Raw genomic sequence first — 27705 nt, forward strand, 5'->3', positions numbered from 1 at the left:
TATTTGAAGGCATCCCTACTACTGTTATGCTGCTATACCAAACTGACTAGCCCAACATTGGAAACCAGTAAACTGAACCCATACGCCAATCATTTTCTTTCCCCTATTAAAAACAAAAACAAACCACCAAGAAAACTCCACCACCACAAGAAATGCCTTCTTCAAACACCAGTCCTTTGGAGACTGCAAACTAGGCAATAAATACAGGAAGCAACAGCTGCAATTATTGCAAGCAAATGAAGGATGGATGAAGTTATCCAGCTACTAGAAATTTTCTATAACTCTCATTTGCTGCTCATCTTAACTATTGAAAATAATATAACAATCAAGTTTCCTGTATCAATTCATTGTTCATTGTAAATTGTATTAGTTTGGGCTTTTTTTAATTATTCAACAAGTTGGAATTCACTGCAGATTATTCTAGTGTCTCCTGGTTTTCACTTAAAGTGCTAGCACATGAGGCTAATATCAATTGTTTACTATTACATTATCATTCCTCTGAATGATACTTTGATCCCTCTCCTGCACTTAGAGTTGAGCAGACCTGAAAAAAGGTTACCTCTAAGGTAAACTGTATGCATATAAAACCCACGCACAAATCAGAAAACAACACATCCTCCACTGTATATATCCTAGGTAAAATGATTACAGAGACTCGTTCAAGATTTTATCACTGCAAAACCCTAAAAACATTAGGCATAACTAATACAAGGCTTCATGTCAATGACCTATGCAACTTCAGCAGCTAGTGTAGAAGAAAAGTCTTAAGATTAAAAACAAGTACACACAGCTTTGGTTCACCTTCCCAATCTCATAGCTAAAGTTTACAAACAGTTGTTTTATGCTTTGCTTTTAATAACAAAACAAAAATCCTTACATTTTGCCTTCATGTGGATCTTCTTCTCTTCCCTAATAGAAGAATTAACATATTAAGTGCATGACAACAGTATGCTTGAGTTTAGAAAAGTAAACTTCATAGGTTAAGACCTTCTGTAGAAATAAACAGCACTAAGAAGTCCAAGACATTTTTGAACTAGATGGCTTATTGCACAGTTCATGTAAAGAGGTTTTTAACTTCATTCACTAAGTGGAAATTCAGTCATAACACATTATTTCAAAAGATTGCTTCTGTTCTTGTTCAAGTCCTTCTTTACATGTGGTAACTTAAATCTCAACTTTCCTGAATTTCAACCATCAATATAGAAATTTATAGTTAGATACTCTAACACTACCACTTCAATTTAGCCATTCACATCCTGATATAGATGTGAGAAACAGGTGAAGTAAACTCTACTAATAGCAATATGCTGAAAAGCAAATATCATCAGGACTCCAAAGCAATGATGAACTTTCTTTAAAAGAAGCATGTGGGAGGGTGGGGTGGGTGTTTTTGTCCATTAAATCATCTCTTGTTCTGCAGTAAATCAATTATCTTTATGTCACTTGATTAGCTTCCTGACTTAGCATAAGCCCTTCTAGGTATAATTAACTCATCAATATTTTGATATCCACACTTGGCCCTTAAACAAAAAAAAGAAAACAAAGACATACCGCAAAATTTCAATCTATACATTTATGAATATTTCATAACAAACAAACAAAAAGAATGCAACTGAATGACTAGCAAGTTAATTATCAGGACCGGTGAGTTTAGGGAACTGCTTAATAAGTTCACGGTATCATTTGTTTGCACATGAACTTGTTTGGATAACATAAATATGTACTTTGTTTGGATATTGAATTAGACTTAATGGTTTGTTAAACTATTTAAAAACTGGAAGATTCAAATACTGCAGTAATGTTTAGAAAAGTACATAAAGTCAGGTAGCTAAATGCCACTAATTCGGTTTAATTTCAATGTTAACTTCCACATACAACTAATAAAAAAATCAAAACTCAGTTCTTCAACAGATTTGAATATAAAATTACTTACCACTTCTTCTACTAGGTCTTCTACTATAAGACCTTGTTCATCTGTCCGTAGGTTTGTAACCCACATCCAGCCATCTTCCAATTCATTATGGACAATAAACATATCTCCTTTAAGGAAACTGAAGAGAGTTACAATAAGACATATGTTAGAAGTACAATAATAATACGAAGTTTAATGAACACAGTGAATTCTTGAGCATAGTTTCAGCAAAACATTTGAGAAAATCTGATCATGAAACATACATTTGTTGATATTCCAAGCATACCATGTGCATTTTTCATGCAGTTTAAGTAGCTATGAATATCACTTGAATATTTACCCTCCTTTAATTTACATTTAGAATCTAATAGATACTTTAAAGTACACTAAGGATACATAAAACAAAAATCACCACAACAACATTAGAAGACAGCAACATTCTTTTATCAAGAGGGATCAAATACTAAACACAAGTAAAACAATCAAAGATTTCCTTAATAGTCTAAGAAAATAATATTTCTATCAAAACCTAATTCTGTATAATAAAGCCTATGGAATATCTACTATTTAGGTATTTGGATATGAAGATAAGAGCTAAAAAGGAGATACAGAATAGTTCCTTGAAAAAACATGCAGATAGCTGCAAAAAGAGTATAAATACAAAGCATTAAACATTCAAGAGAGTTTCATTACTGGAAGGTTAGTATAAGTTATTCTTTAAGTGTAATCCCAAACTCAGGTATACTGGTTTTCACTGGAATAGAGTTAAATTTCTTCATAGTAGTTCCTATGGGGAGGCAGACAGTGTGCTTGAGGACTGGCTGGGCATCAGTCTGTTGGTAGTGTGCAATTGTTTTTATTTGTATCACTTGTTTTTCTTGGGTTTTATTTTCCTCTCGGTGGGTGGGATTTTTCCTCCTTACAGTTTTTTTTTTAATTTCTCTTTACCAATTAAAAATGTCTTTATCTCAAGCCACAAATGTCTCATTTTTATCCCTCTAATTCTTCCTGCATTCCACCAGGAGGGAGGGAGCAAGATGCTGTGTGGTGCTTAGCTGCCGTCTGGGATTAAACCACAACAGTCCTTTTTGGCACCCAATGTGGGGCTCAAAGGTTTTGAGATAATAACAGATTTGACCAGAAGGTATTAAAAGAAACCTATAATATAATTATATCTGTTACAGTTGCTTGTCACAGTACTGATGTATCTGTTCTCAACATTAATTTATCTGATCCGTGCCACGCTCCCTTTTTTACTGTACATGTTAAAGACTGGTTTTGGCTTTTGTAGTTTTCTGTGCTCTGTAGCGCTTAGTGGTGTTTTGCCTGGGAGATTTATTATTAAAACACTGGCCTTGAGCTTAATCTGCTATTTGGGCTCTGTACTGATTCCATGACCGTACTTTGGGAACTGTCTCATGGAGACAATTAACAATTATGCTTCCTCCAAGAGGTTTTTTATGGAGGAAATACAGATTGGTACCTTCACCTTCTTCCATGATGTTTTCTCCCTCATTATAACCAACATCCTTGGGTAATGAAAATACTCCTATAGGTATTTCTTAGGAATACTGTTTTGGCTATTTCCAAGGTTAACAAGCAATTTAGGAATATCACCCAGACCCCATAGCAGTGTGGTTATGGGTGGCAAGGCATGTAGGAAAATATGGGCAGGTATTTAGAAAGGCTGTCACTTCCAATGGTCTGGGACTTCACTCCCAGATGCTGATGAAGTGATAGAACGTTTGAAAAAAGATGCCCTGGCTATTCCAAAGAGGCACAACTTATCACATTGTACTGGGGTCTGGCCTGCACCTACCAAACACTGTTTAGTTCAGCACCCTCAAGGAGGGAGGGTCTTCTGGATCTGAAAACATACCAAGAGACACTGTGGCTAAATCGGAGACCCAGCCTTCAACTATATCAGCCACCTCTATAATTAAAAAGAAACAATGGAAGCAGAAGTCAATTCATTCAGTAAGGGATGAAGAAGCTTCTCCTAAGTGGGAGCAGCAGAGCAGACACAAGAACAGGAGGGGAAAGAATGAAATCATAAATGAGACAGAAACCACAAAATCCCTATCCCTAAGCAAGCAGTGAGATAGGCAAAGCCATCAACCAGGTGAACAAATAATCATCTGGTTACTCTGATTCTGGGATATTGGAGCCAACAGTCAGGAATCAGAGGGTAAGGAAACGCAGCAGCTGGGATCCCTTGTTGTAAAAGGTGCAGGAATCCTCAGTCCTAGGAAGCAGCTTCCGTCAAGTGTGAAGGACAGATATTCCTTCAAAGAAGAACCTGCAAATTCCCAAAGCAAATGGACCACCACTGAGGGAGGTATCCAGTATCTGAGGGAATTAGCCGTGGTGGTGGTGATCTATAGCAACCTGGATGACAACCAGGTATCCAAAGAGCCAGGTGAAATCCTGTGCACGTGGTCCACATGGTGAAAGTTTGTACAAAGTGCACTGACATCATACACCACCACCCCAGTAGTAATGAGCTGGAGAAACACAAAAGCACCAACTGTGGTTGGACTGGCCAGCCAACTTGAGAATTCAAAGAGAATCTCATTTCCTCCCTGCATCTCGGCTGTGGAGAAACTGTCCCAACAATTGTCCTAGCAATTAAAGAAGGATAAGTCTTCCTCACCCATACTAACCAGCATCTTGGCTATTAAGAGTCAGCATTTTTGTGTTCAGGGGAGAGGGTTACCAGTGACGCACTCCACATGCCACCCTGTGGTTCTATCTGCGTGACCATGGGGAGGACATAAGGAAGTGGGATGGTGAACCTACCTGGAGACTAGAAGCTCAAGTACAGGAACTGCAAGACAAAACATCAGCCCAAAGGCATCCAGCCAGGAAAATTACTGCCCCAGTGTCTGTTGGTGCTTAGTTGCTGGCTGGGGTTAAACCATGACATCAGGTCATATGAAAACCTTTCACTGGAGCACAGAGGGACTTCTCAATCAAGTTAAATGATGTATCAGGGATACAGGCAATAGCTACATGGTACTGAAGCTCATCAACTACTACTTCAATCCAAAATTAGATAGTAATTTTCTACTGAACATCTCATTTGAGAGGGTGTGACGGATGCACCCATTCTGAGTGAACAGTATTAATTACCATTTAATAATTGTTTAATCATTAATAAAATCCTTTTAGTTAACCCCACAATGATGACTTCTATTAATAATTCATCTGCGATAGAGTAACAAAAAATGCATTAACTTGAGCACAAATAAAACAGCAATAAAAATAGCCTAATGAAAATACTTAGAATGAATTCAGCTACTAATGAACCTAAATCTTAATGTACAATAAACAGCAAGGCCATTCTCTATCAGTTCTATTACAAAGAATTTCACAACAAGTTATTGTGTGAAAGACTGGATGAAATTAACCCTGAAATGCTTCAAGCTTTCTAAATATTAATTATGAGATTAAAATTAAGTCAAGATTCCCTAAAATACATCTTCAAGAATACATTACAAGAGTATAATATGTTAATTTGACCTAAACCAGTGTACTTTGTCCCAGTTTTACCGTGAACAGACTATTTTACCATGCATCTCAGGAAAGCAGTATTAATTCCAAGCAACTAGTATGTGTTCTTCTATTAGATATAGGACTGTTGGTTTTGCATCCTTTCCATATAACATATATCATATGAAAAGAAACAAAAGGCAGTCATCATACCTTTAACCTCCCAGAGCGTTAAGTCTAAGATGCAATTGGAAAGTATTTACATAGTGAACATATACCTAAATCATTAGGATTTATAAATACTCCAAGAATTTCACATGTGCTTCTACCTATTATTAAAACATACCTTATTTCATCAGTTTCTGGCACTTTGGTGTAAGGTAGAATTGCTCGAACTCTCCTTCTATCCTCCACAGGCTACAATTTTAGAGAAGAGTTCAAATATATTAATTTTCCCTTTCATTCTAGTGTAGACTTCCTCTCCCTAACATCATGCTATTCTGAGGCAAAAGACTGGTAATAGCAATTTGTATCCCTTTGCTAGTTTTAAGTTTTCAAAGAGTCAAAAATAGTAAGAGTTGGAAATGCTCAATTCCTAAAGTTACCTGCAGAAGCCCTCATTTTGGTTCTAGCATTCTAACATTATCAGTCATGCTATCTACAAAAATCAAATTACCAACAATGCAATTCCCATGAAAGAGTACTTTAGAACTTTCTTCCTCATAGTGGAAATTTATGAAAGTTTAACATTCAGAAACATCTTTATTCGGGGGGGGTCATTACTGATAATTACTGATACTGTCTTACTTGAAAGAAGTACAGTTTTCAGGAACTTTGGTTATTTCAAGGACATGTATTTCAAAATCTTTGCTACAAAATAGTAATATTATTTTGAAATACTTTATTAAGTCTGGGTAAAACCCTAGAGGTTAACTACATTACAATGGTGCTCTTTAATAGCCAAGAACCACACATTTTCTTGTTTATCTCAGTTTATGTACAATGTTATTACTACATTTGGAGATAACTGCAATACCTAGCTTTCTCATTACAGATTTTCATTAAAAAAAATTTTTTATCATTACTTTCTATCAGTAAAACCATGTTTATATATTCTTTATACTTCACCATATGCTGAGATAGGTCTAGAACTAGGGGAAGCCATCTACAATGCTTTTTTCATAGAAAACTATAAATATTGAATACAAGATTAATTATATCAATATTTAAGTAAATGACATTTTAAAGTTTTACTACTTGCCTCTGGAGGTGCTACTGGAAAGAATAGTTTTTCCCCCTTCAGTAAACAAGACACATGACTGTAATAACCAATTAGGTCCGAGAGTGAAGCAAAGCGGCGTCCACCAATGTAATAATCTCCACACATGGCAATAATTCTGTTAAAGAAAAGGAATCTTGACAGAAGATCTTTTGGTACAAATCGTTGGGGTGGTTTGGGTTTGTGATTTTTTTTGAAAGGAAATTAGGATGAAGTTGAGTTTTTAAAGCAGGCTGTCTACATTCAAAATGCAATATTACAAACTCACCCTTTAAAAATGTTAAAAGCTACCTGGAAAGGCAACTTGGAGAAGGGAGAAAATACTGACAGAGGGATTGAACTATTCCTTTAGTTACACATAGGAAAAAAAATTAACAAGACATTTGATCTACTTAAAGACTATTATTTTTTGGTAAAAATTGGGAAATTATCAGTTTTATGAAATTTACAGAATGCTAAAAACAGTTTCCAATAAATTATGTAGTAAATGGAAAAACATCATACTTTCCACCAGAACTCTTTGTTGCAGAGTCAAAACAATCATTTTTAGGATCATAGAATCACCTTGGAAAAAATCTTTAATATAATGGGTTTTTTTAATATAATGGGACGTTAATAGTCCATTAACCCAGCACTTCCAAATCCACCACTAAACCATGTCCCTAAGCACCACATCGACATGTCTTTTAAATACCTACAGGGATGGTGACTCCACCACTTCCCTGGGTAGCCTGTTCCAATGCTTGACTACCTTTTCGGTGAAGAAATTTTTCCTTATATCCAATCTAAACCTCCCCAGCACAATTTAAGGTCTTTTCCCCTCATCCTATTACTAGGTACTTGGGAAAAACAGACCAATTTCAAATTAAACCTTTCTTCAGAACACACAGGACTAGTAAATACAAAGAGTTCTGTAATTACAGAAAATTGTGAAGGACAGGATGAAAATATAAAGATATTCCTCCCCAATATTTTATATCACTCAACAACTCACCAAAAAAAATACTACTGCAGCCAAAAAGAATTCAGTTTTGATGGACTCATACACTATCTGTCAATCATATGCTGCATAAACATATGCCCATATCCAACTTGGGGGAGGTGATTTGGAGAACTTTGACCTAAAATATTGATATTTTAGTCAAACAGAAATATTTAAGGAAAGTGTAATCCTAAAAATATCACTTTTAGGAAACAAATATCAGTGCGATTGTTGAGCAATGAAAATTTCACCCATATTTGGCAGAGAACAAGCTTTGGTGGAAGTGACACTTCCAGTCTGTGGGACACAGTGGGCACATCCCTATATTTGGCTGAAATAACTTCAAGACTGCTATTCTTGAGGTTGGAAAAATGTTTGAGTGTAGCATCTGCCCTTCTAATAACAAAAACATACACACTCTGCAGTCAACAAGTGAAACCAAAAGCATGTCTTCTATGAAGACCAGTATCAGAAAACAAATTAGTTTCCTTCAAATAGTTATCTCTTCGCATATTTAATGGATCCAAGAAAAAAAGATTCTTTAAGATTTGAAAAGATTATAAGGATCCCTTTCTTAGAAAGTAGCATTTAATGGTTTCCTGTTTTCTGTCTAAGATGCCAGAAACAATTTTATGGTGGACACAAACGAACATTCAACACCTGATATTGGCTACAATAAACAGAAGTTATTAAAAATAGGAGTCTTAAAAACAAACTTAAAAAACAAGTATCAACATAATTTCATTTTCTACTACTGCTACATAGTAATCAGTTCCCTAACAAGAATCAGTATAGCTGAGAAGCATGAATTGTTAGGTCAAGACAACACGATACAAACATGAGCATGCTATTTGTTCACTTTGGAAGCAAATTTGCTTTCTGTTTATTTCTTGTTATCTAGATAGTTGACAAAAGTTTTTTCTATTGCTAAAAATGCACTCGATATCCTATTTTGTGAAGATGAACATTACACTACAGCACACTACTTGCTGACTTACATTCAAGTGCTTCCCAGAACATGTCATTTACACTAAATGAGACTAAATTAATGTATATAACTTACTAATGGTAAAATAACCTCGGTTACAATTTCAGAAAATGGATACTTGTATATAAAACAACTAATTCTGACATAGAATGAAAGCTGATTACAGTAAATCCTCATATTATTAAATACATAACCTTTGTTTCTCCTTTTTGTATCTTTTTTATGAACACCCAGATTTGCTATGACTTAGACATTAAAGTATGTCCTGTAAGCTGCAATAACTGAGGAATAGACTCAAAACAATCTGATTACTACTAAGAAGCCTGCACATTACTGTAAATTTAGTCACAACAGCTTTAGACAAGCTTTTCTATCCTGATGATGTTGTTGTCCTCACATTTTCATTCTTTAGTCTGTAAATGAATTTTTGTAGCATGGTTTAAAACAATTAAACCCTAGTAAAGAGCTATACCATACATGGATAAAAAGAAAAGATATTCAATTTATAATACAATTGTTTTCTGTACAAAACTAAGTTCCGAACCCACAAATAAACAGGTTACAGTTTTAAAAGAAAACATTTACTTCTCACCTGAAATGATTGACACTTGTTTTACTAAGGAATGAAAGTACAAATGAACCCGGTCTCCAATCACTCTCTCGAATAAGGTAACTTCCAGGTTTTCCTGCTTGCCAAAGACGTTCTTCTGCAATTGCTCTGTCAAGTTTTCCATGATACCACCTAAAAAACATGTAACAATGGTTGTCCTTAAAATTTAAGGCTTCTATTTATTCTCACAGAACAGAGCTATGAAACTAATGAAAGTTCTCAGTTGAAACTGATAAAATTCCAAACCTTTTTTTCAAATAATGTTATCAGATGTTTACATGTGTAACGTCTCTCAAATTACTTATTTCCAATACATAATTTGTAAAGCTTCACAGGTTCAGATAACCTGTTTCCCAAAATAACTCACACCCGAGAAAAGCACTCTGAACCATCCAAAGGGGACAAAGGCTCTCAATAACCATCTTTTTCTTTCCTCCCCAATTTGTACATTTTCAGTAAATGAGTAGAACCAGAGGGAACTGATCTGACTGAGACTGTTGTATTTTAAGCCTACTCAGGCTTCAATTCAGGTTATACTAACCTGTTTCTAAAACGACAAACACAGATCACAGTACCAAAATTTGCACCTAAACAAAAGGACAGCAGTCACACCAGACTATATTTCAGCCAAAAAAGTCTTCCCCAAACCCAAGATGCAACCTATTAAAAGCAAATACAGATGCATGGCAACTCACAGACTTCATAATATGACAGAAGAACACTTCAGTTTAAGCCAAAGGTTAAACTCATTAAAACATTCCTTACCTCAATTTTGACCTCTTTCTACCCCAAACAATCAAATGGGGGGGAGGCAGTAGTGGAGGGAGCAACTGAAGCAAAGCCAAGTGTTGCTCTCAAAACCTTTTAAACAGGAAAACTTTTATACAGCTAATATTTTATACTATTTAAATTATCAACTATTTCAGACCATTCATCTATCAATTCTACCAATTCACACGTCTTGCAAGAGTTGCAAAAAAAAAAAAAAAATTTCAGAAGTGATATGAAAGTGATCTTCTGGCTTAACATACACAAGAAAAAAATGAAAAATTGCAAAGTTTAGAGTAAACAAAAGAACCAAAACAGCAGTTTTGCTGTTAATAAAAATCTTGCCAGAAACATTTTTTTCTATGAAATAAAAGTCCTCAAAGCCAACTTTCACTTCCATCAGAATGAAAGTCAAATAAATAAATTATACAGATCACATATACCAGCAGAAGCAGTACCAGTGTAAACATTGTTTGCATTGGCAAAGCTGCAGTCTTGTTAGTATAGTGCTCTCCTTTGCATCTCCTCATCCTGAATAAAACAAGTTCAACAAGTGAAAGAATTGTTTTGTCTGTACACTGTATTGCACTTGAGGCAAAGTTAAAAAGATCACGTCTGTGGTGGGTTGACCCCAGCCAGCATCTAACTACACATACAGCTGTTTGCTCTCTCCCAACTCCCATCAGAACAGGGTAGAGAATAGTAAGAACAAAAGCAAGAAAATTCATGTGTTGAGAAAAAGTTTAATAAGTGAAGAAGGGCTGGGGGAAACAGAAAAAAAAACAGAAGGAATTCAAAGTCAATCATTCTCTACCTCCCACAAGCAGGTCAATATCCAGCCAGTCTCTGAGCAATGGCTACCTTGAAAGACAGACACATAGTCTTTTCTTTTTTTTTATTACTGAGCATGACATGATATGGTATGGAATCCCTTTGGCTAATTGGTTAATTTCAGTCAGCTGTCCTGGCTGTCTCTCCTCTCAACTTCTTGCCCACCTCTAGCCTACTTGCTTGAGGGCAGGGGAACACTGAGAAATGGAGAAAGTCTTGACACTGTGCACACACTGTTCAGCAACAATCGAGATATCAGTGTGTTATCAACACTGTTTTAGCCACAAATCCAAAGCAAAAGCACCACAGGGGCTACTATGAAGAAAGTTAAGTCAAGCCCAGTGTCCTAGTTGCAGGGGCCAGGACCAGTTTACCACTATGTAGGTATAACCAAAACTGTGTATTCTACACCCTCTATGCCATTTCTGATGGACTGTTAATAATGGATTGTTTCAGCAGCTGCCCAGGGCACACCTGACACCTCAGGCTACAAGCAGGGTTCTAAGAGGCAGGGGAGTGTTTCTTTGTCTTTACACCAATGACTCAGCTGTGATAATTCCCCTCCAGGGAGGCATTAGCACCTTCACACCCAGCCTGAGGGGTCATCTCTGCTAATGGGCCATAATGGACTGCCATAATAGGCAGCTGCAGAGACCTAGACCATCAAAGACTCCAAAATTATCCCATGACTCACAGAGTTAAATCACCCATTGTGAAACTCCCCACCCTGGGGGAGGTAGTGGGCATTCCCACCCGAACCTGAGCATATATAATCTTTGAGTTTTGGGACTTCTGGTACTACTCGTGGGATCAAGAGGAGGACCAGAACTTTAACAGGACTGCAACTGCCACTCTTGACAAGACTGTGATCATTACTTCAACAGGACTGCCACCATCATCTGGACCAACAGGTTTCCTTTGCCCCCAGGGGGACCACGTGGTGCTCAGCACAGGGGCTAACAACCACTGTTCTGTTCTTGCCCCAGGGTGCTGGGTTATACATCTGTATCATTGTATTTATTGTAATCTTTTTAGTAAATTGTAACTCTGACTTGTAATCTCTCTTGAGTTGGGTTCATTTCTCTCGCCAGTTTACTTTTAAACCAGTAAACCCAGCCAAACCTGACACCTTTAGACAGCTCTATACTATTTAGAATTTTATAGGTCAAGATCAAAAACTTAAATTTGATGCTGTTCCAACTGCCAAATGCTTAATGCATTCAGTTAGAAGCAATGCTTAACATCTCTCAACTTCATACCAAATGTAATTTTCCCCCAAAGAGATGCAAAATGGTGTCTTACCTAGTCATTCATAAAAAGAAAGCTACCCCACTGGCCAGGACTACTATCAAATGTGCTCATTTCAAAGAGTAACTCACTATAACTAGGATTTATACCTTTCATCGTTGCCAAGGACAGGATGCCTATAATTTCTAGTCATCTCTTATTTTCATGCCTAGTCCTAACTAGGAACACTTTTGTATTTTTAAGTTCTCATGTTTTAACTGACAACAGTTCATAGAATCATAGAATATGCTAAGTTGGAAGGGACCCACCAGGATCACAGAGTCCAACTCCTGGCCCCGCGCAGGACACACCAATAATCGCACCATGTGCCTGAGAGCATTGTCCAAATGCTTCTTGAACTCAGACAGGCTTAGTGCTGCGACCACTTCCCAAGGGAGCCTGTTCCAGTGCACAACCACCCTCTGGGTGAAAAACCTGTTCCTGATATCCAACCTAAACCTCTCCTGACTCAGCTTCAAGCTGTTTCCTCGAGTCCTGTCACTGGTCACAAGAGTGAAGAGATTGGTACCTGCCCCTCCACTTCCCCTTGTGAGGATGTTGAAGACGATGAGGTCTCCTTGAAGAACATGATGAGGTCTCCTCTCAGTCTCCTCTTCTCCAAGCTGAACAAACCAAGTGACTTCAGCCACTTCCCCTCCAGACCCTTCACCATCTTCATGGCCCTCTAATAGCTTAATGCCATTTTTATATTGTGGTGACCAAAACTGCACACAGTACTCAAGGTGAGGCCACACAAGTGCAGAGCAGGACAATCACCTCCCTCAGCCAGCTGGCAATGCTGTGCCTGATGCCCCCCAGGACACAGTTGGCCCTCCTGGCTGCCAGGGCACACTGCTAATTCATATTCAACTTGCCATCGACCAGGACCCCACAGGCACTGCTCTTCAGTCTCTCATTCCCTAGTCTATACATACAATCTGGGTTGCCCCATCCCAGGTGTAGAATCTAGCACTTGCCCTTGTTAAACTTCATGTAGTTGGCGATTGCCCATCTCCCTAATTTGTCGAGGTCTCTCTGCAGAGCCTCTCTGCCCACAAGGGAGTCAACAACTCCTCCCAATTTAGTGTCATCGGCAAACTTAGTATTCCTTCAAGTACTGCATCCAAGTCATTTATGAAGATGTTGAAGAGAACTGGGTTGAGGATGGAGCCCTGCAGAACCCCACTACTGACTAGATGCCAGCCTGATGTTACCCCATTCACTATAACCCTTTGTGCCCGACCCGTGAGCCAGTTGCTCATCCATTATGCAACATGGTGATCCAGCTGTGTGCAGGACATTTTGTCCTGAAGGATACTGTGAGAGACAGTATCGAAAGCTTTACTCAAATCCAAAATTATTACATCTACTGGCTTTCCTAGATCAACTAGGTGGGTTACCGTTGTAGAAAGAAATCAAGTTCGAAAAGTAGGACTTTTGTGGGGAATTTTGGCTGGACCGAACCCCTTGAGGTGGAGCGAGAGGGTGGCTGAGAATGGAAGCCCTGGTCCTGACAACGTACTGATGCATCCTGAGAGAGCAGAGGAGCAGCAGGAGAGAGCTGTCCCGTGGGAACGGGGAACACTTTCTCATGAGAACGAGGACTTGTTTTGAACAGAGTGACTGAGAAAAATATAAACATCAAAGGAAAACAGGGACAGGTGCACAGAAATGTTGTGAGAAAGTAGAACTGAGAAGGTCCAACTAAAATCCACCTATTAGCTGTAAGAATTGTAGTTTGTGTGTTTAAATTGACCTATCTGTGTAATATACGTGTACCAAAAGAGCTGTATTTAAGAGGCTGTAAATTGCAGCTCATGGCTGCTGCTGCTTTCTTTTTCTTTCTAATAAACTTTCTTGATGAATATTACATGTCGTAGCCCATCCCAACAACGACAGACTTTGCCCTCATGAAGCTGTGCTGGCTGGTTGGCTGTGACCAAAGACCATGTTGTCCTACAGGTGTTTTTCAATACTTCCCGGAGTAATTTCTTCCATGATTTTACTGGGCACTGAAGTGAGACTGACAGGCCTGTAATTTCCAGAGTCCTCCTTCTTGCCCTTCTTGAAAACTGGGGCAACATTCTCCAGTTTCCAGTCAACTGGGACCTCTCCAAATTCCCAAGACCACTCAAAATTCATCAAGATAAGTTTTGTGATGACATCAGCCAGCTCTTTGAGGATTCTCAGATGAATCCCATCAGGACCCATAGACTTATAGGGATCCAACTGGAGCAGCAGATCCCACACAAGTTCAGGGTCAACAGGGAGTTGATCACTCTCACAGTTTTGGTCCTCCAACTCAGAGCACTGAGATCCCCTTGGTCGGTCATCCATATTGAAGATAGAGGCAAAGAATACATTAAACACCTCTTCCTTGTCTCTGTCTCTGCGAGGTGACCATCCTCATCCTGTAATGAGCCAATGTTATTTCTACGCTGCCTTTTGCCATTAATATATTTTAAAAAAACTTTTTATATTGTCCCCCACATTTCTGGCCAGCTTCAACTCTAGTTGAGCTTTGGCCACACAAATTTTCTCCCTACAGTGGTGAGCAGCATCTCTATTCTTCCCATGTCACCTTGATGCCTCTGAGCTTTTTGGATTTTTTAACTTTTGTAGATTTAAGAAGTAGTTGTACAGTAAATGTAGATTTTAATGTAGCTGCATTATATCCCTTACACATATCCAACCCTATTACCCCCTTTCATATCAATCCCTCTAAATTCCACTAGCATGTTTAGTCTTCTTTTCAAGGTAGAATTGTAGAAAAACACCTCTATTTAAGAACATCACACCCTAGGCCTGGACCAGAAGATACCACACAGACAAAGCAACCTTCAAGCCCAGAACTTTGGAGGAGCTCCAGGGACTGTACATGCTGTGAAGAAGATGAAGATGAGGAAGAAGGGGTTCCAAACACCCCCAGACCCAATTCCTGAAGGGGCGTGTCAGGGGGCAGAAATGGGCAGGACCAGGGGGGTGGATAGATCTGGGATTGGATGGACCTTATTATAAAATCATAGAACCACTGTCTGGGAGTGCATGCGTTATGTGTATTCCCCTGGGCCTGAGGCCTGATTAAAGGACCCGCTCTTTTTATCTTATACACTAAATTTGCCTGGAGTCTTTTTCTCCACGGTCTCTTTAGGCTACACCTGACCTTGCTTCCACTGGGCATACACCTTCCTTTTTTGCCTTATTTCCAAGAGAAGACCCCTGCTCAGCCAAGCCAGCCTTCTGCCTCACCTGCTTGACTTCTGGCATTTGGGAATTGCCTTCTCCTGTGTCCTTAGGAGGTGATGTTTGAAAAGTGACCAGCACTGATGGACCCTAGCACTTTCAAAAACATTTTCCGAGGGGACTTTACTCATTAGTTCCCTGAGCAGCCTGAAGTCTGCTCTCCTCATGTCCAGGGCTGCAGTTTTGCTGGCACTTTTCCTCCTGTCAACAGAGATGTTAAACTCGATCTCTTTGTGATTGTCATAGGTTTACTTGTTCTAAAAAAAACAGCTTGGAATTTTTTTTTCTCCCAGCACCACAGCGAAAGAAAGGTGTTGAATTAGGGAGGGGGAGGGCAGTGTGGCTAGAGTGATTCACACACACAAAAGAACTAGCCAACAGCCCCACATTCCAAGCTAATGGGCCTCAGAAGACTGGGGGGGGGAGGTGAGTTTTTTCTCCTCTGGAAACAGCATCCGCACTTTACTTTTGCCCTGACTCAGGGAAGGTGTGTGTGTGTGGAGCAGGGGGGGCTCCGGAATTCATTTTGTTTTCAGCTAGGTCATCTGGCTGCCTTTGGCCCCGGTCTGCCTCTGTTCTCTTGCGCCCTGTTCTGCCCACGGCCTGGGACCTGCCTCGGATTTCATCAGAGAAGCCAGGGCCATCTGCGGAGGAACCTTTGAGGGAAGAAGCGACCCCTCCCCTCCTCCATTCCCATGTTGGCAGCAGTTTGTACCCATCGACGAAGGGGGGGAGTCTCAGCCAGAGCCAGCCATCGACAGCGTGAGTCCATAGGAAGAACCCCCTTTCCCCTTTTCTCCTTCTCCTTTCGGTGGTGGTGGGGAGAATCTCCATTCGGCTTCTCCCACGCACTGGGGCCCCCACGCAGTGACCGCCAGAGCCCAACAGCGCCCCCTGCCGACCAACACGGAGCAACTGCAGGGTCTGCTCCTCCACTTATCCAACAGCGCCCCCTGCTGACCGTGGTTAGAATTGCGCCGAAAGGCAAAAAGTACTGAACTGGTTTTGGTGGGAACCTTGGGTGCAAGATTGCTGTTTGGTTTTTTGGGGCTTTTTTTTATGTTCTTTTGTTGTGCTGCCTATACACATATATCCTTTAATAAAGGGCTGTTGTCTATTCTTTCTCCATATTTCCTCAATTGGAGCCTCTTAATTTCAGATTTACAATCGCTTAGAGGGAGGAGCTTGGTCTTCCTCATAACTCATCCTCCTTAGCAAACACTTCAGTCTCATTAGACTGTGAGAGTGCTGTGGCCAAGACAGCCACCAATCTCCACTTTGCTCATGAGATCTACTCTGTTGACAAGCAGCAGATCAAGGAGGACATTTTTCCGAGTCAGCTCCCTTAGTACCTGTTCCATGACATTATCATCCAGGTGTTTTAGGAATCTTCTGACCTGGGTTGTACCAGCTGTGTGATACTCCCATCCCAGTTAATTTCTGGCAAGTTGAAGTCCCCCATAAGGACAAGGGCAGTTGATTTGGAGGTGTCCCTTAGTTCCTTGAAGAGTAACTCATTGTTACCATCATCCTGGCTAGGAGGTCTACAGTAGACTCCCACGATGACATCCACATTATTTGTTTGTCCCTTGATTCTTACCCAGAGGCTCTCAACTGTGCCATTGCCAACTGTAAGGTCCGTACATTTTAGCTCTTCCATTACATATAATGCCACCCCTCTGCCTCTTCTGCCCTGCCTATCCCTCCTGAGAGCCTGTAACCATCCAACAGGGCACTCCAGTCAGAGGACTCATCCACCAGTTTTTGCTTATGTCAATGATGTCAAATCTCTGGGACTGAGTCAAAGTTCAAGCTCTTCTTGTTTGTTCCTCATCCTGCAAGTGTTTGTATAGAAACACTTCAGGTGTGGTTCATTGCATCCAACACCTCATGAAGCAGATTGAGGGATCCTTTTTTCCCCAAGTTCTGACACATCATCCCATTGCTCGTCAGTGGTAAGCCTGGTTTTGTCCCTTTCCCCTTCCCAGCTAGTTTAAAGCTCTATCAACAAGCCCTGCTAGCTCCTGTTTCATTGCTGCCAGCTTGAACAACCAATAACAGATAGTAATCAGAGGGCCTTACTAGAGTGGAGAGTTTTTAAGCAATGTCCCTTACCTAAGCCCCTGGGAGACAGCAGACTTCCCTGTGAGTTGGGCCCAGTCTGCATATCAGGCCCTCTGTTCCCCTTAGAAGGGAGTCTCCTATTACAGCTACCCTTCTTAGAGGAGGTCGTGATGTGGGGTACAGATGGTGTTGCTTTAGGTGGCTCCTCTATCCCAGAAGGACCTTCGCCCACTTCATCAGTTGTCTGGCATTCTAGTTCCAGTGCCTCATACCTGTTTGTTGTGGTTTAGGAATGAGATTAGTGCTTCCACTAAAATGAAAAACCACGAGCCGCTCCCCTCCCCCAACCCCCTCCAGAAAGAGAGAGGTAAAGAGGTAGAGATCCTGAGTTGAGATAAGAAGAATTTACTGGAAACAGCAGTAATAACAGAAGATGAGCAGTAATAACAACCATATTAATAACAAAAGTATACAAAAAGAGGGTTATTTACATACAAAAAATGCTCACTGACCAACCAGCGCCATGTGGCCCCCAAGACAAAGAACAAAATGGCCCCCAGACCCTTCATGTATACCTTTTTCCCACAAGCCTGAGACAATGAAAAACAATGGCAGACAAACCCTCCAGTTGGGATCAGCATTACCCCAAGGCTTTGTTCACCGCTTGCTCTCCTGGAAAAGGAATGACCCCCTTCTGGGAAGCAAGAGAGATTCTCTTTCCCCTGCCCCCCGGCCATTATGTAAGATAGTATGGAATAGCACAATGTCTTGGCCATGCCCACACAGCTCCAGGTTCTGCCCCCTCATGGCTACTACAAAAAATTAACTCTGTCCTTGGCCAAAACCAGGACACTGTTGTAGAAGGTGCCAGTCCTACTTGTTAAATTTTCAGAAGGAGGAGGAATTTTCCTCCTGGTATGTGCAGCGACCAGCTTCCAGCCTTCATCTTTAACAGACCCTTGACTAATTAACTTGCAGGGTTCTGAGTCCACCTGCCTCTCCACTACGATGGAGGTTTGAGACTCCCGAGAGCCTTGAGACTGTAGTGTCTCTGAAAATAACCGATCAATCTCTTGCTCAAATACTACATAGTCTATTCACTTCCTCCCATAGTTTCTTCACCTGGTGACACAGCTCTTCAACTGCAGCACACCTTCTGTGAAAGAACTGTTTGTCGGCCCCAGCCTCACAGAGAGGCATCAGGCACTCCTGGCAATCTGTGACCTGGAGAGCTACATCTACCATCAGCAGGTCTGTATGGCTAGAGGCCTCTGACACATCTGGTTCGGTGGCTCCAGCAGCTGCAGGGGAATGAGCTTTGCGGCATTTCGATGCCACAAGTGAACAAGTTTATGCTAGTATGCTAATAAAACTGGGGATGAAAGGATGTCTTTGTGCTCTTCTCCACCAGCTAGTCTGTTTGCTGCCTCTATTGGCTGCTCCCAGATGGTTGGAGAGGAGCCCTTCCTGCTCGTCGTGCCATGCAAAATGTTGTGCCATGCTCCTGTTTGCTATACTCCCATAGTGATTCTGGCTCCCCTTGTTCTCACACAATTAGCTGTCATGCACTTTATCATGGGTTTTAGATTGTTCTCTTGTAATTTTCTCATGTTGCCATGTGAGGGTGCTCGCCGATAGCAGCGTGTGCTGCAGCTGGGGGGAAAACCAGCCTGGGAATGGGGCTGCACTGTCCTGTGCCCAGGGTCCCGGTCACGAATGGGTGGTGGAGGGGAAACCCCTGAAGCTAAGATACCCCAGGAACTGTGTGATAACTGAGAAGAATAAAGGAGCCAGCAGTTTCACGCACTCCCTCTCTTTTTTCCTGCCCAGCACTTGACAAGGAGCTGCCGCCCACCCATCCTGGATTGCACCCCGCCACAGCCGTGTGGTTCACGACCACTCCCACCACTTCTCGACCACCACTGCCCTGCTGCTGCATGGCGTCACCTGGAGCAGCGCCATCTGTCCAGAATTCTAAGCACTTTCTGTGGCCAGTACAAAATGCCGCTCACAACCCCGATCTGCATGGACCTTGCCCGTGACTAGCTCCATAGCAGCAGCCACCTTTGCCGACTGAGACCGTGGCATCCAGAGTTGGTGAGCCCCCATCGCCACAGTTTTTCTTTATTCTGGGGCAGCAGCCGAGTTGGTGAGCCCCTGTGCCTCCTGCCTCGCGACAGGGCACCGACACATTGCAGGTAAAGCCAGAGCCACCCGCCCACACCGCAGCATCTGGAATTGGCAGAGCCAGAGCCCCCTGCCCACTGGTGCCACCATTGTGGTCTCTTCTGCGTGGCAGATGCCATCGCTGGGACCATGTGACCGTGCCAGAACTGCTTGCTGGCTCAGCAACAGGGAAGTGAAAAAGTGATTTCTGTGTGACATATTTTTTTCCTGTTATCGTGTGGGTGTTGTTTTTGTTCTGGTTTGTTCCCTGTGTTTTTAGTAAACTGTTTATTTCATTTGTACATGTTGCTCAAAGGTCTCATATTTTCAAATTTATAATAAGCCCGTAAGGGAAGGGTTTCTATTTCATCTGAGGTCCTGTCTCCCTGGCAACATTGTCTTTAACCCAAGACACACTTGCAGGTCCTGACAGGGTTCCAGGCTGCTGCTCAGGTGTCCCTGAGTTCAGGAACCTCCCCTGTACAGCCTGATCCCAAACTTACCTCAGTCACTGCTGCCTCGCTAACTGACTTTTTGTTTTGGTTTTACCACGTTTAAAACTCTTGTGGTGATGCTGTACTGGCTTTGGCTGGGATTAGTTTAATTTTCTTCACAGTGGCTAGTACAGGGCTGTGTTTTAGATTTGTGCTGGAAACAAGTATTGATAATACAGGGATGTTTAGTTTTGGCTGAGCAGTGCTTGCACCAAGTCAAGGTCTTTTCTGCTTCTCACACTCCCAGCAAGTAGGCTGGGGATACACAAGAAACTGGGAGGGGACACAGCCAGGACAGTTGACCCCAACTGACCAAAGGAATATTCCATAACATATGACATCACACTCAACATAAAAAGCTGGGGGATGGAGATTGGCAGGGCTACAGTTGCTCAGGGACTGGTTGAGCATCAGTCGGTTGGTGGTGAGCTATTGTTTTCTTTTGTATCATTTGTTTTTCATGGGTTTGTTGGTCTTTGGTTGTTTGGGGTATTTTTTCCTCCCTCCTTTCTAAAATTCTTAAACTGCCTTTATCCCAACCCACAAGTTTTCTCACTTTTACTCTTCTGATTCTCCTCCCATCCCCCTAGGGGCTAGTGACCATGCAGCTGTGTGGTGCATAGTTGTTGGTCAGGGTTAAACTACAACCAGTAATCCACTATTTTCATAATGTTTTGAGCCTAAATAACATTCTGAATCACACAGCTAGTGCCCTGACAAGACAACAGCTATTATCAGATGCATCAAAAGAAAAAACATAAGTAGCCTTGCAACAAGAAGGTTATGGAATGATTCAACTACAAGATGTCTTACTATAACTTTTCCTATACTGCAATTTTTAACTTTTTTTTTAATTCTGAGAATATCAACAATAGACTTCCATGCTTCACAAAGCAATCAGATGCTGTGCAAAGAAATATTTTCATCTATCAGTTTAAATCAAAAGCAGCATTTTCAAAACTCCAACCCTATGCATCACAACCTTAATTACAGTAAACAGAATGAAGACACAACTACAAAATCATAAACAGTTTTCATTCTGTGCATTGTGATATATATACAAGCAACATACAGCTGCATAAGAGACCATTCCTGACACTTCCACCACTTAATGTAGCCATAAGCCAGATCATGAATTTCATGAAGTGAGTTGCACAGGGAGTTAGAGAGCTGTGATCTCTAGTCTACAAACAAGAGCACCTTACTTTTCCACTGTTACACTGAAGAAGCTAGGTACCAGAAAACTAGTCAGGCTAGTCTCATTAGGCCCACCTAACAGACCTACCGTGAGCAGGAATGTTATTATACTGCAGCTCTTTATCAAGCTCATGGAACAATCAGAGGACACTTAGCAGCTCCCAACATTGAAGCACTACAAGGATCGTGAAAGATAGGCTGTTTGCAAAGAGGTACTATATAGTGAATTTACCATCTGGAAGGAGGCAGTAGCTATCATGTGTGGAAGCAGGTCATGTGGTTCAACCAAATCCCTTTATTTACATATATCCTTTTTACATATGGAAAAATTAAATATTCTAAGGCTTTATTGTCCCACTAAAGCATTTTTCTTTTACAGTATGCTGCAATTTTAACTTAAGAACACAGTAGCCCAGGAAGTAAGGACTGGAAGGGAGTGAAAATGTTTTTCAGCAACTCGGTAGAAATGAAGATGTTGATAACTGTTGGAAACCTCACTGTTTCAGTCTAAAAAACAAGTTAGAGTAGAAAAATCCATCATCAAACGCCACACCTATTTCACTCTCCTTAGCCATACCTGACTGCTTCAACAAAATCCAAAAGAAGAGTGGAGAACTTCTATGAGACATGGTCAAAGCTCCCTACCTATAAATTCACAATCACCACCTTCATACCTTTGAAAACATTGCAAAATCTTATTATCATTTCCTGAGGCTATGCAAGTTCTATTCCCATTAGGAGCAGAGATACTGTTACCTTGAACCAGGAAAAATCCTCCATAGAGAAATCACAATGACAGTTTCATGCAGATATGAGAAAACAACAAAAGTATCCTGTATTCTCATTGCTTCCTTGTTTATTCTGCTTTCCATCCCTGAAAATAAATAGTTGAAGAGTTGATTTTCATATTCACCACTCAAGCTTCATATTAGCCTTTCTAGATTCTCTCAGCCCAAAATGTTAATTGCATTCTCAGCATGATAATTTTTTATCCAAACTATGCCTTTTAACACCTTGTCTAACCTTTTTTAGATTTATGCAGATATCATGCAAGGCTGCATTATTTCCTTTATGCACATTATTTGTGGGAAATGACAGGATGGTAGGCCTTGAATTTGAGCAGTTTCAGCTGTGAAGTTGTAAGGAATGTAAACAATCCAGGATGAGAAAGCAGAAAAGGAGAAAAACTGCTGTAAATAACAGGTGCTGTTTTTGAGATTTGCCAGCACGCAAAGAAGTGTCAACCACCTATCAAAAGATGAGTTTAGGCACTGGAACAGGAGCACCTGACCAATGAAATATAATATTGCTTGCGTGTGGACAGAGAAAAAGAATATAAATCTAAACCTATTGTAAATAAAGTTGCCTTGCCTTGTGCCTTTGCCTGCTTAATTGCTGTCTGAGTGCATTCTTGTCCATTGTCAATTATTCATAAAGATTAAGTTTCACTCACACTTGATTAAATTTAGTGTCCTCTTCTGTCTTGTTAGTTACCAATTTTTCACTGGGTCTTTGCAGTTCTCCACTTTACAAAGCTTCCTGACAGAGAGGAGACAGTACATATGGGGGAACATGTATATGCATAATTTTACAGAAAAAACAGGTAGGCTATTCGGGAGGGATAGGCAGGGCAGGTGAGGCCGGGGGGGGGTGTTGCATGTAATGGAGGGGCTGAAATGTATGGAGCTTACAGTTGGCAATGGCACAGTTGAGAGCCTCTGGGTAAGAATCAAGGGACAAACAAATAATGTGGATGTCATCGTGGGAGTCTACTGTAGACCTCCTAGCCAGGATGATGGTAACAATGAGTTACTCTTCAAGGAACTAAGGGACACCTCCAAATCAACTGCCCTTGTCCTTATGGGGGACTTCAACTTGCCAGAAATTAACTGGGATGGGAGTATCACACAGCTGGTACAACCCAGGTCAGAAGATTCCTAAAACACCTGGATGATAATGTCATGGAACAGGTACTAAGGGAGCTGACTCGGAAAAATGTCCTCCTTGATCTGCTGCTTGTCAACAGAGTAGATCTCATGAGCAAAGTGGAGATTGGTGGCTGTCTTGGTCACAGCAATCACAAAGAGATCGAGTTTAACATCTCTGTTGACAGGAGGAAAAGTGCCAGCAAAACTGCAGCCCTGGACATGAGGAGAGCAGATTTCAGGTTGCTCAGGGAACTAATGAGTAAAGTCCCCTCGGAAAATGTTTTTGAAAGTGCTAGGGTCCATCAGTGCTGGTCACTTTTCAAACATCACCTCCTAAGGGCACAGGAGCAGGCAATTCCCAAATGCCAGAAGTCAAGCAAGTGAGGCAGAAGGCTGGTTTGGCTGAGCAGGGATCTTCTCTTGGAAATAAGGCAAAAAAGGAAGGTGTATGCCCAGTGGAAGCAAGGTCAGGTGATGTGGGAAGAATAGAGACGCTGCTTGCTGCTGTAGGGAGAAAACTTGTGCAGCCAAAGCTCAACTGGAGTTGAAGCTGCCAGTACTGCAGGGGACAATAAAAAAAGGTTTTTTAAATACATTAATAGCAAAAGGCAGAGCAGAAATAACACTGGCTCATTATAGGATGAGGATGGTCACCTCACAAACAGGGACAGAGACAAGGCAGAGGTGTTTAATGCTTTCTTTGCTTCTGTCTTCAACACGAATGACGGACCATGGGGGCCTCAGTGCCCTGAGTTGGAGGACCATGACTGCGAGAATGTTCAATTCCCAGTCGACCCTGAAATTGTGTAGCATCTCCTGCTCTAGTCGGATCCCTATAAGTCTATGGGTCCTGATGGGATTCATCTGAGAATCCCCAAAGAGCTGGCTGATATCATCATGAGGCCTCACTCAATCATTTTTGAGCAGTCTTGGGAATCTGGAGAGGTTCCAGTTGACTGGAAGCTGGCAAATGCCCCCATTTTCAAGAAGGGCAGGAAGGATGACCCTGGAAACTACAGGCCTGTCAGTCTCACTTCAGTGACAACTGAAAAACACCTGTAGGACAATGCAGTCACGGGTCACAGCCAGCACAGCTTCATGAGGGGAAAGTCCTGCTTGTCAAACCTAATTTCCTTTTATGGCAAGGTTATACACCTCAAGGGAAGCCAGTAGATGTAATGTTTTTGGATTTTAGTAAAGCTTTTGATATCGTCTCTCACAGTATCCTTCTGGACAAAATGTCCAGCACACAGCTGGATAAACACATCATAACATGGCTGAGCAACTAGCTGATGGGTTGGGCACAAAGGGTTATAGTAAATGAGGTTATATCAGACTGCCAGCTGGTCACTTTGCAGGGTTCTGCAGGGCTCTTAGGCCCAGTTCTCTTCAACATCTTCATAAACTATTTGGATGCAGGACTCGAAGGGATACTAAGTTTGCTGATGACACTAAATCAGGAGGAGCTGTCGACTTCCTTGAGGGCAGAGAGACCTCGACAAATTAGAGGGCTGGGCACTCACCAACCATATGAAGTTTAACAAAGAAAAGTGCCAGATTCTGCACCTGGGATGGGGTAACCCTAGATGTATGCACAGACAGATTCTGGAGAGCAGTGCCATGGAAAGGGACCTGGGGGTTCTGGTTGATGGCAAGTTGAACATGAGTCAACAGTGTGTCCTGGCAGCCAGGAGGGCCAACCGTGTCCTGAGGGGCATCAGGCACAGCATTGCCAGCTGGTTGAGGGAGGTGATTGTCCTGCTCTTCACTTGTGTGGCCTCACCTTGAGTATTGTGTACAGTTTTGGACATCACAATATAAGAAGGATATAAAGCTATAAGAGAGCATCCAAAGGAAGGCTATGAACATGGTGAAGGGCCTAGAGGGGAAGCCATATGAGGAGCAGCTGAGGTCACTTGACTTGTTCAGCCTGGAGAAGAAGAGACTGAGGGGAGACCTCATTGCTGTCTACAGCTTCTTCATGAGGGGAAATGGAGGGACAGGCACTGATCTCTTCACTCTGGTGACCCTTGACAGGACCCGAGGGAATGGCCTGAAGCTGTGTCAGGGAAGGTTTAGGTTGGATATTAGGAAAAGGTTCTTCACCCAGAGGGTGGTTGGGCACTGGAACAGGCTACCCTGGGGAAGTGGTCACAGCACCAAGCCTGACAGAGTTCAAGAAGCATTTGGACAACACTCTCAGGCACATAATGTGATTCTTGGGGCCTGTCCTGTGCAGGGCCATGAGTTGGACTTCAGTGATCCTTGTGGGTCCCTTCAAACTCTATGATTCTATGTTTAATTTTTTAAATATTTATAGAAAAACTGCTTATACAAACTACACAGAATCACCATAGCCTCCCGATCTGATTATCAAATGTTAGCTAAATCTAAGCATATCATTAACTTCAGTTTCTGGAAACTATCCCAGAAAAATAAAGCAGTGTACTCTGTATGGGAAAGTTCATTAAAGAAACCCTTTTCCAAATATCTATAAGTAGGTATTAACAAGAGAAAATTATATGCCCACCTCTGCTGAGTCAATGACAGGATTCCTTAACAGCAAACTAAGATTTTAAATATTTTCATATAGTTAGATACACAACTTCTTTAAATAAAATTACATATAGATAAAAGACTTAACATTAACATACATATTCCAACCCAAGAAAACTTTATACTTATATAAACTCAAATCCCCCTTAAGGATGGACAAGTATTACAGTTTCAGTGTTAACAAAATGAAACAACCAATCCTTAATTAAAAAAAAAGTCTCTGTGAAATTGGTCCCAATTAGTTGTTAAAATAAAGTTGAGATGAGAATGACTTTAGAACCTGACCATTGCAACAATCAGACTTCTAACTAACTTATCAGAACACTGAATGGGTACACTGAGTGCCCTAGAAAGCTGGCTACACCCTGCCTCAAATGTTACTGCAGCTTACAAGTTTATTTAGCAACACTTGCTTCTATACATTTTGCAGTGTGTACCTTTTTAAAGTTAAGCAACACTGTTAGCTAGCTTCAAAAGAATTAAAAAAAAGACAAGACAAATTCTTGAGCTTCTACAGAAGAAATTAGCAGGAAAGTTGTCTATATAGAAATTAATACTCTGTTTATCCGACTCAGCTTTCTTGTACTTTTTTCAAAGCCTTTGCTAATAGCAATTCCCACTCACATAATCCCAGACTACTTCAAGCAACAAGTTTCATCAAGCAGGTCATCTAATAACATTCCTCAACTACAGACAGTATATTTATAAATACACAAAACATAATTTAAAGATAGACCCATGCAAAAAGAAAAATTAACTTTTTTCCTATTCCAGTCATCAAGCATTTTATATAAAAATAAAAAATAATTAAGACTGTCTGAAATTATAAAACAGTAGAAGGAACTTGTCAAGAACCCATAAAATTTTATTGGTGCCGACCATAATCTAGAGGAACAGAAAAACACAGAATTCTTGTTTAATTTGAATACTTCTATGCAACACAAACACAGTGTTGACATAAGATGCTTTTTCTGTCTTCTTATTGTGCATACCAGCGAGATAAATACCAAGGGGGGGGGGGGTTGGTTTTTTTAAGGAAAAAGGGAGATATGGGGGAAACAGAAAAACTACTGCAGGAATCCTAAGAATTTATGACTGAAACAACAGGTGCAGTCCTATGATGAAGAGATCTAACAGCAGAACTAGTGTTCCTCCACAAAAAAAAAAAAAAGAAAAAAAAAGGAAAACAAAAGGTGAAGAAATATGGCATGATAGTATGCCTCTCAATAGGGTATGCTAGTAGGTGAAGTGCATAAGTCCCATGTTGAAGTTTTGGCAGAAAATATACAACAAAATAAAAGCTTGATAAAGTACAGGTTAAGAGTCTCTATTCACTATTTAGATTAAATAATCTTTGATTGATGTTAATTAGAAGTACTGACTAAAAGAAAAAAAAAAAAAAAAACAAAAAACACCCAAGAAAAACCCAGAAAATTCCTCTATTAACTTTTTTCCAGCATCAAATGTTCCACTTTTGTTTTTCTGAAGCTGAAGCTTCCCCATTTATATATGTACTTATGTTCAGTGTACTTACTACTTCACTTCCAACATAAGGGTAAAGTACAATTTTGTTCTGCTGCTCCTAATCATTCTTTTAAAATAACATTTCTGACATCATCTATTCAGATTGAAATAAAACCAGATTTATATACAATTCTATTCTGCAAGTACACAAATTATAAGATCTGGAAAAATCAGCAAAGTACCCAGCAACTTAAAAAAATAAGGTGTTTATAGTCCCTTTACAATTCAAAAACAGACAGTAAGAAACACTAGGTTAACTGATGAAAAAAGGTTACCTGCTAACTACATTAACTGTGAAACAGAAGAGAAATCTCATACACTAAAATCAAGTTACATTACAGCTACAGACAGCCTCACATCCACAAGGGGAGTTTAACCACCCCA

General features: G+C 40.8%; 1 protein-coding gene across 1 annotated transcript in view; it reads right to left on the reverse strand.

Annotated features, from left to right (window-relative positions):
- LOC116779990 (ras GTPase-activating protein 1-like) overlaps positions 1-27705 on the reverse strand; it is a 95215-nt gene that overhangs the window by 60316 nt on the left and 7194 nt on the right. Inside the window, exons 2-6 of the mRNA XM_032674495.1 lie at positions 9246-9395; positions 6666-6801; positions 5751-5821; positions 1934-2051; positions 878-909 (exon numbers count right to left, since the gene is read on the reverse strand). Coding sequence (XP_032530386.1) covers positions 878-909; positions 1934-2051; positions 5751-5821; positions 6666-6801; positions 9246-9395 — 507 coding nt within the window. The remainder of the gene's footprint in view (positions 1-877; positions 910-1933; positions 2052-5750; positions 5822-6665; positions 6802-9245; positions 9396-27705) is intronic.

The sequence above is a fragment of the Chiroxiphia lanceolata genome, chromosome W (genome assembly GCF_009829145.1).
Source record: "Chiroxiphia lanceolata isolate bChiLan1 chromosome W, bChiLan1.pri, whole genome shotgun sequence".
NCBI classification, from domain to species: Eukaryota; Metazoa; Chordata; class Aves; order Passeriformes; family Pipridae; genus Chiroxiphia; species Chiroxiphia lanceolata.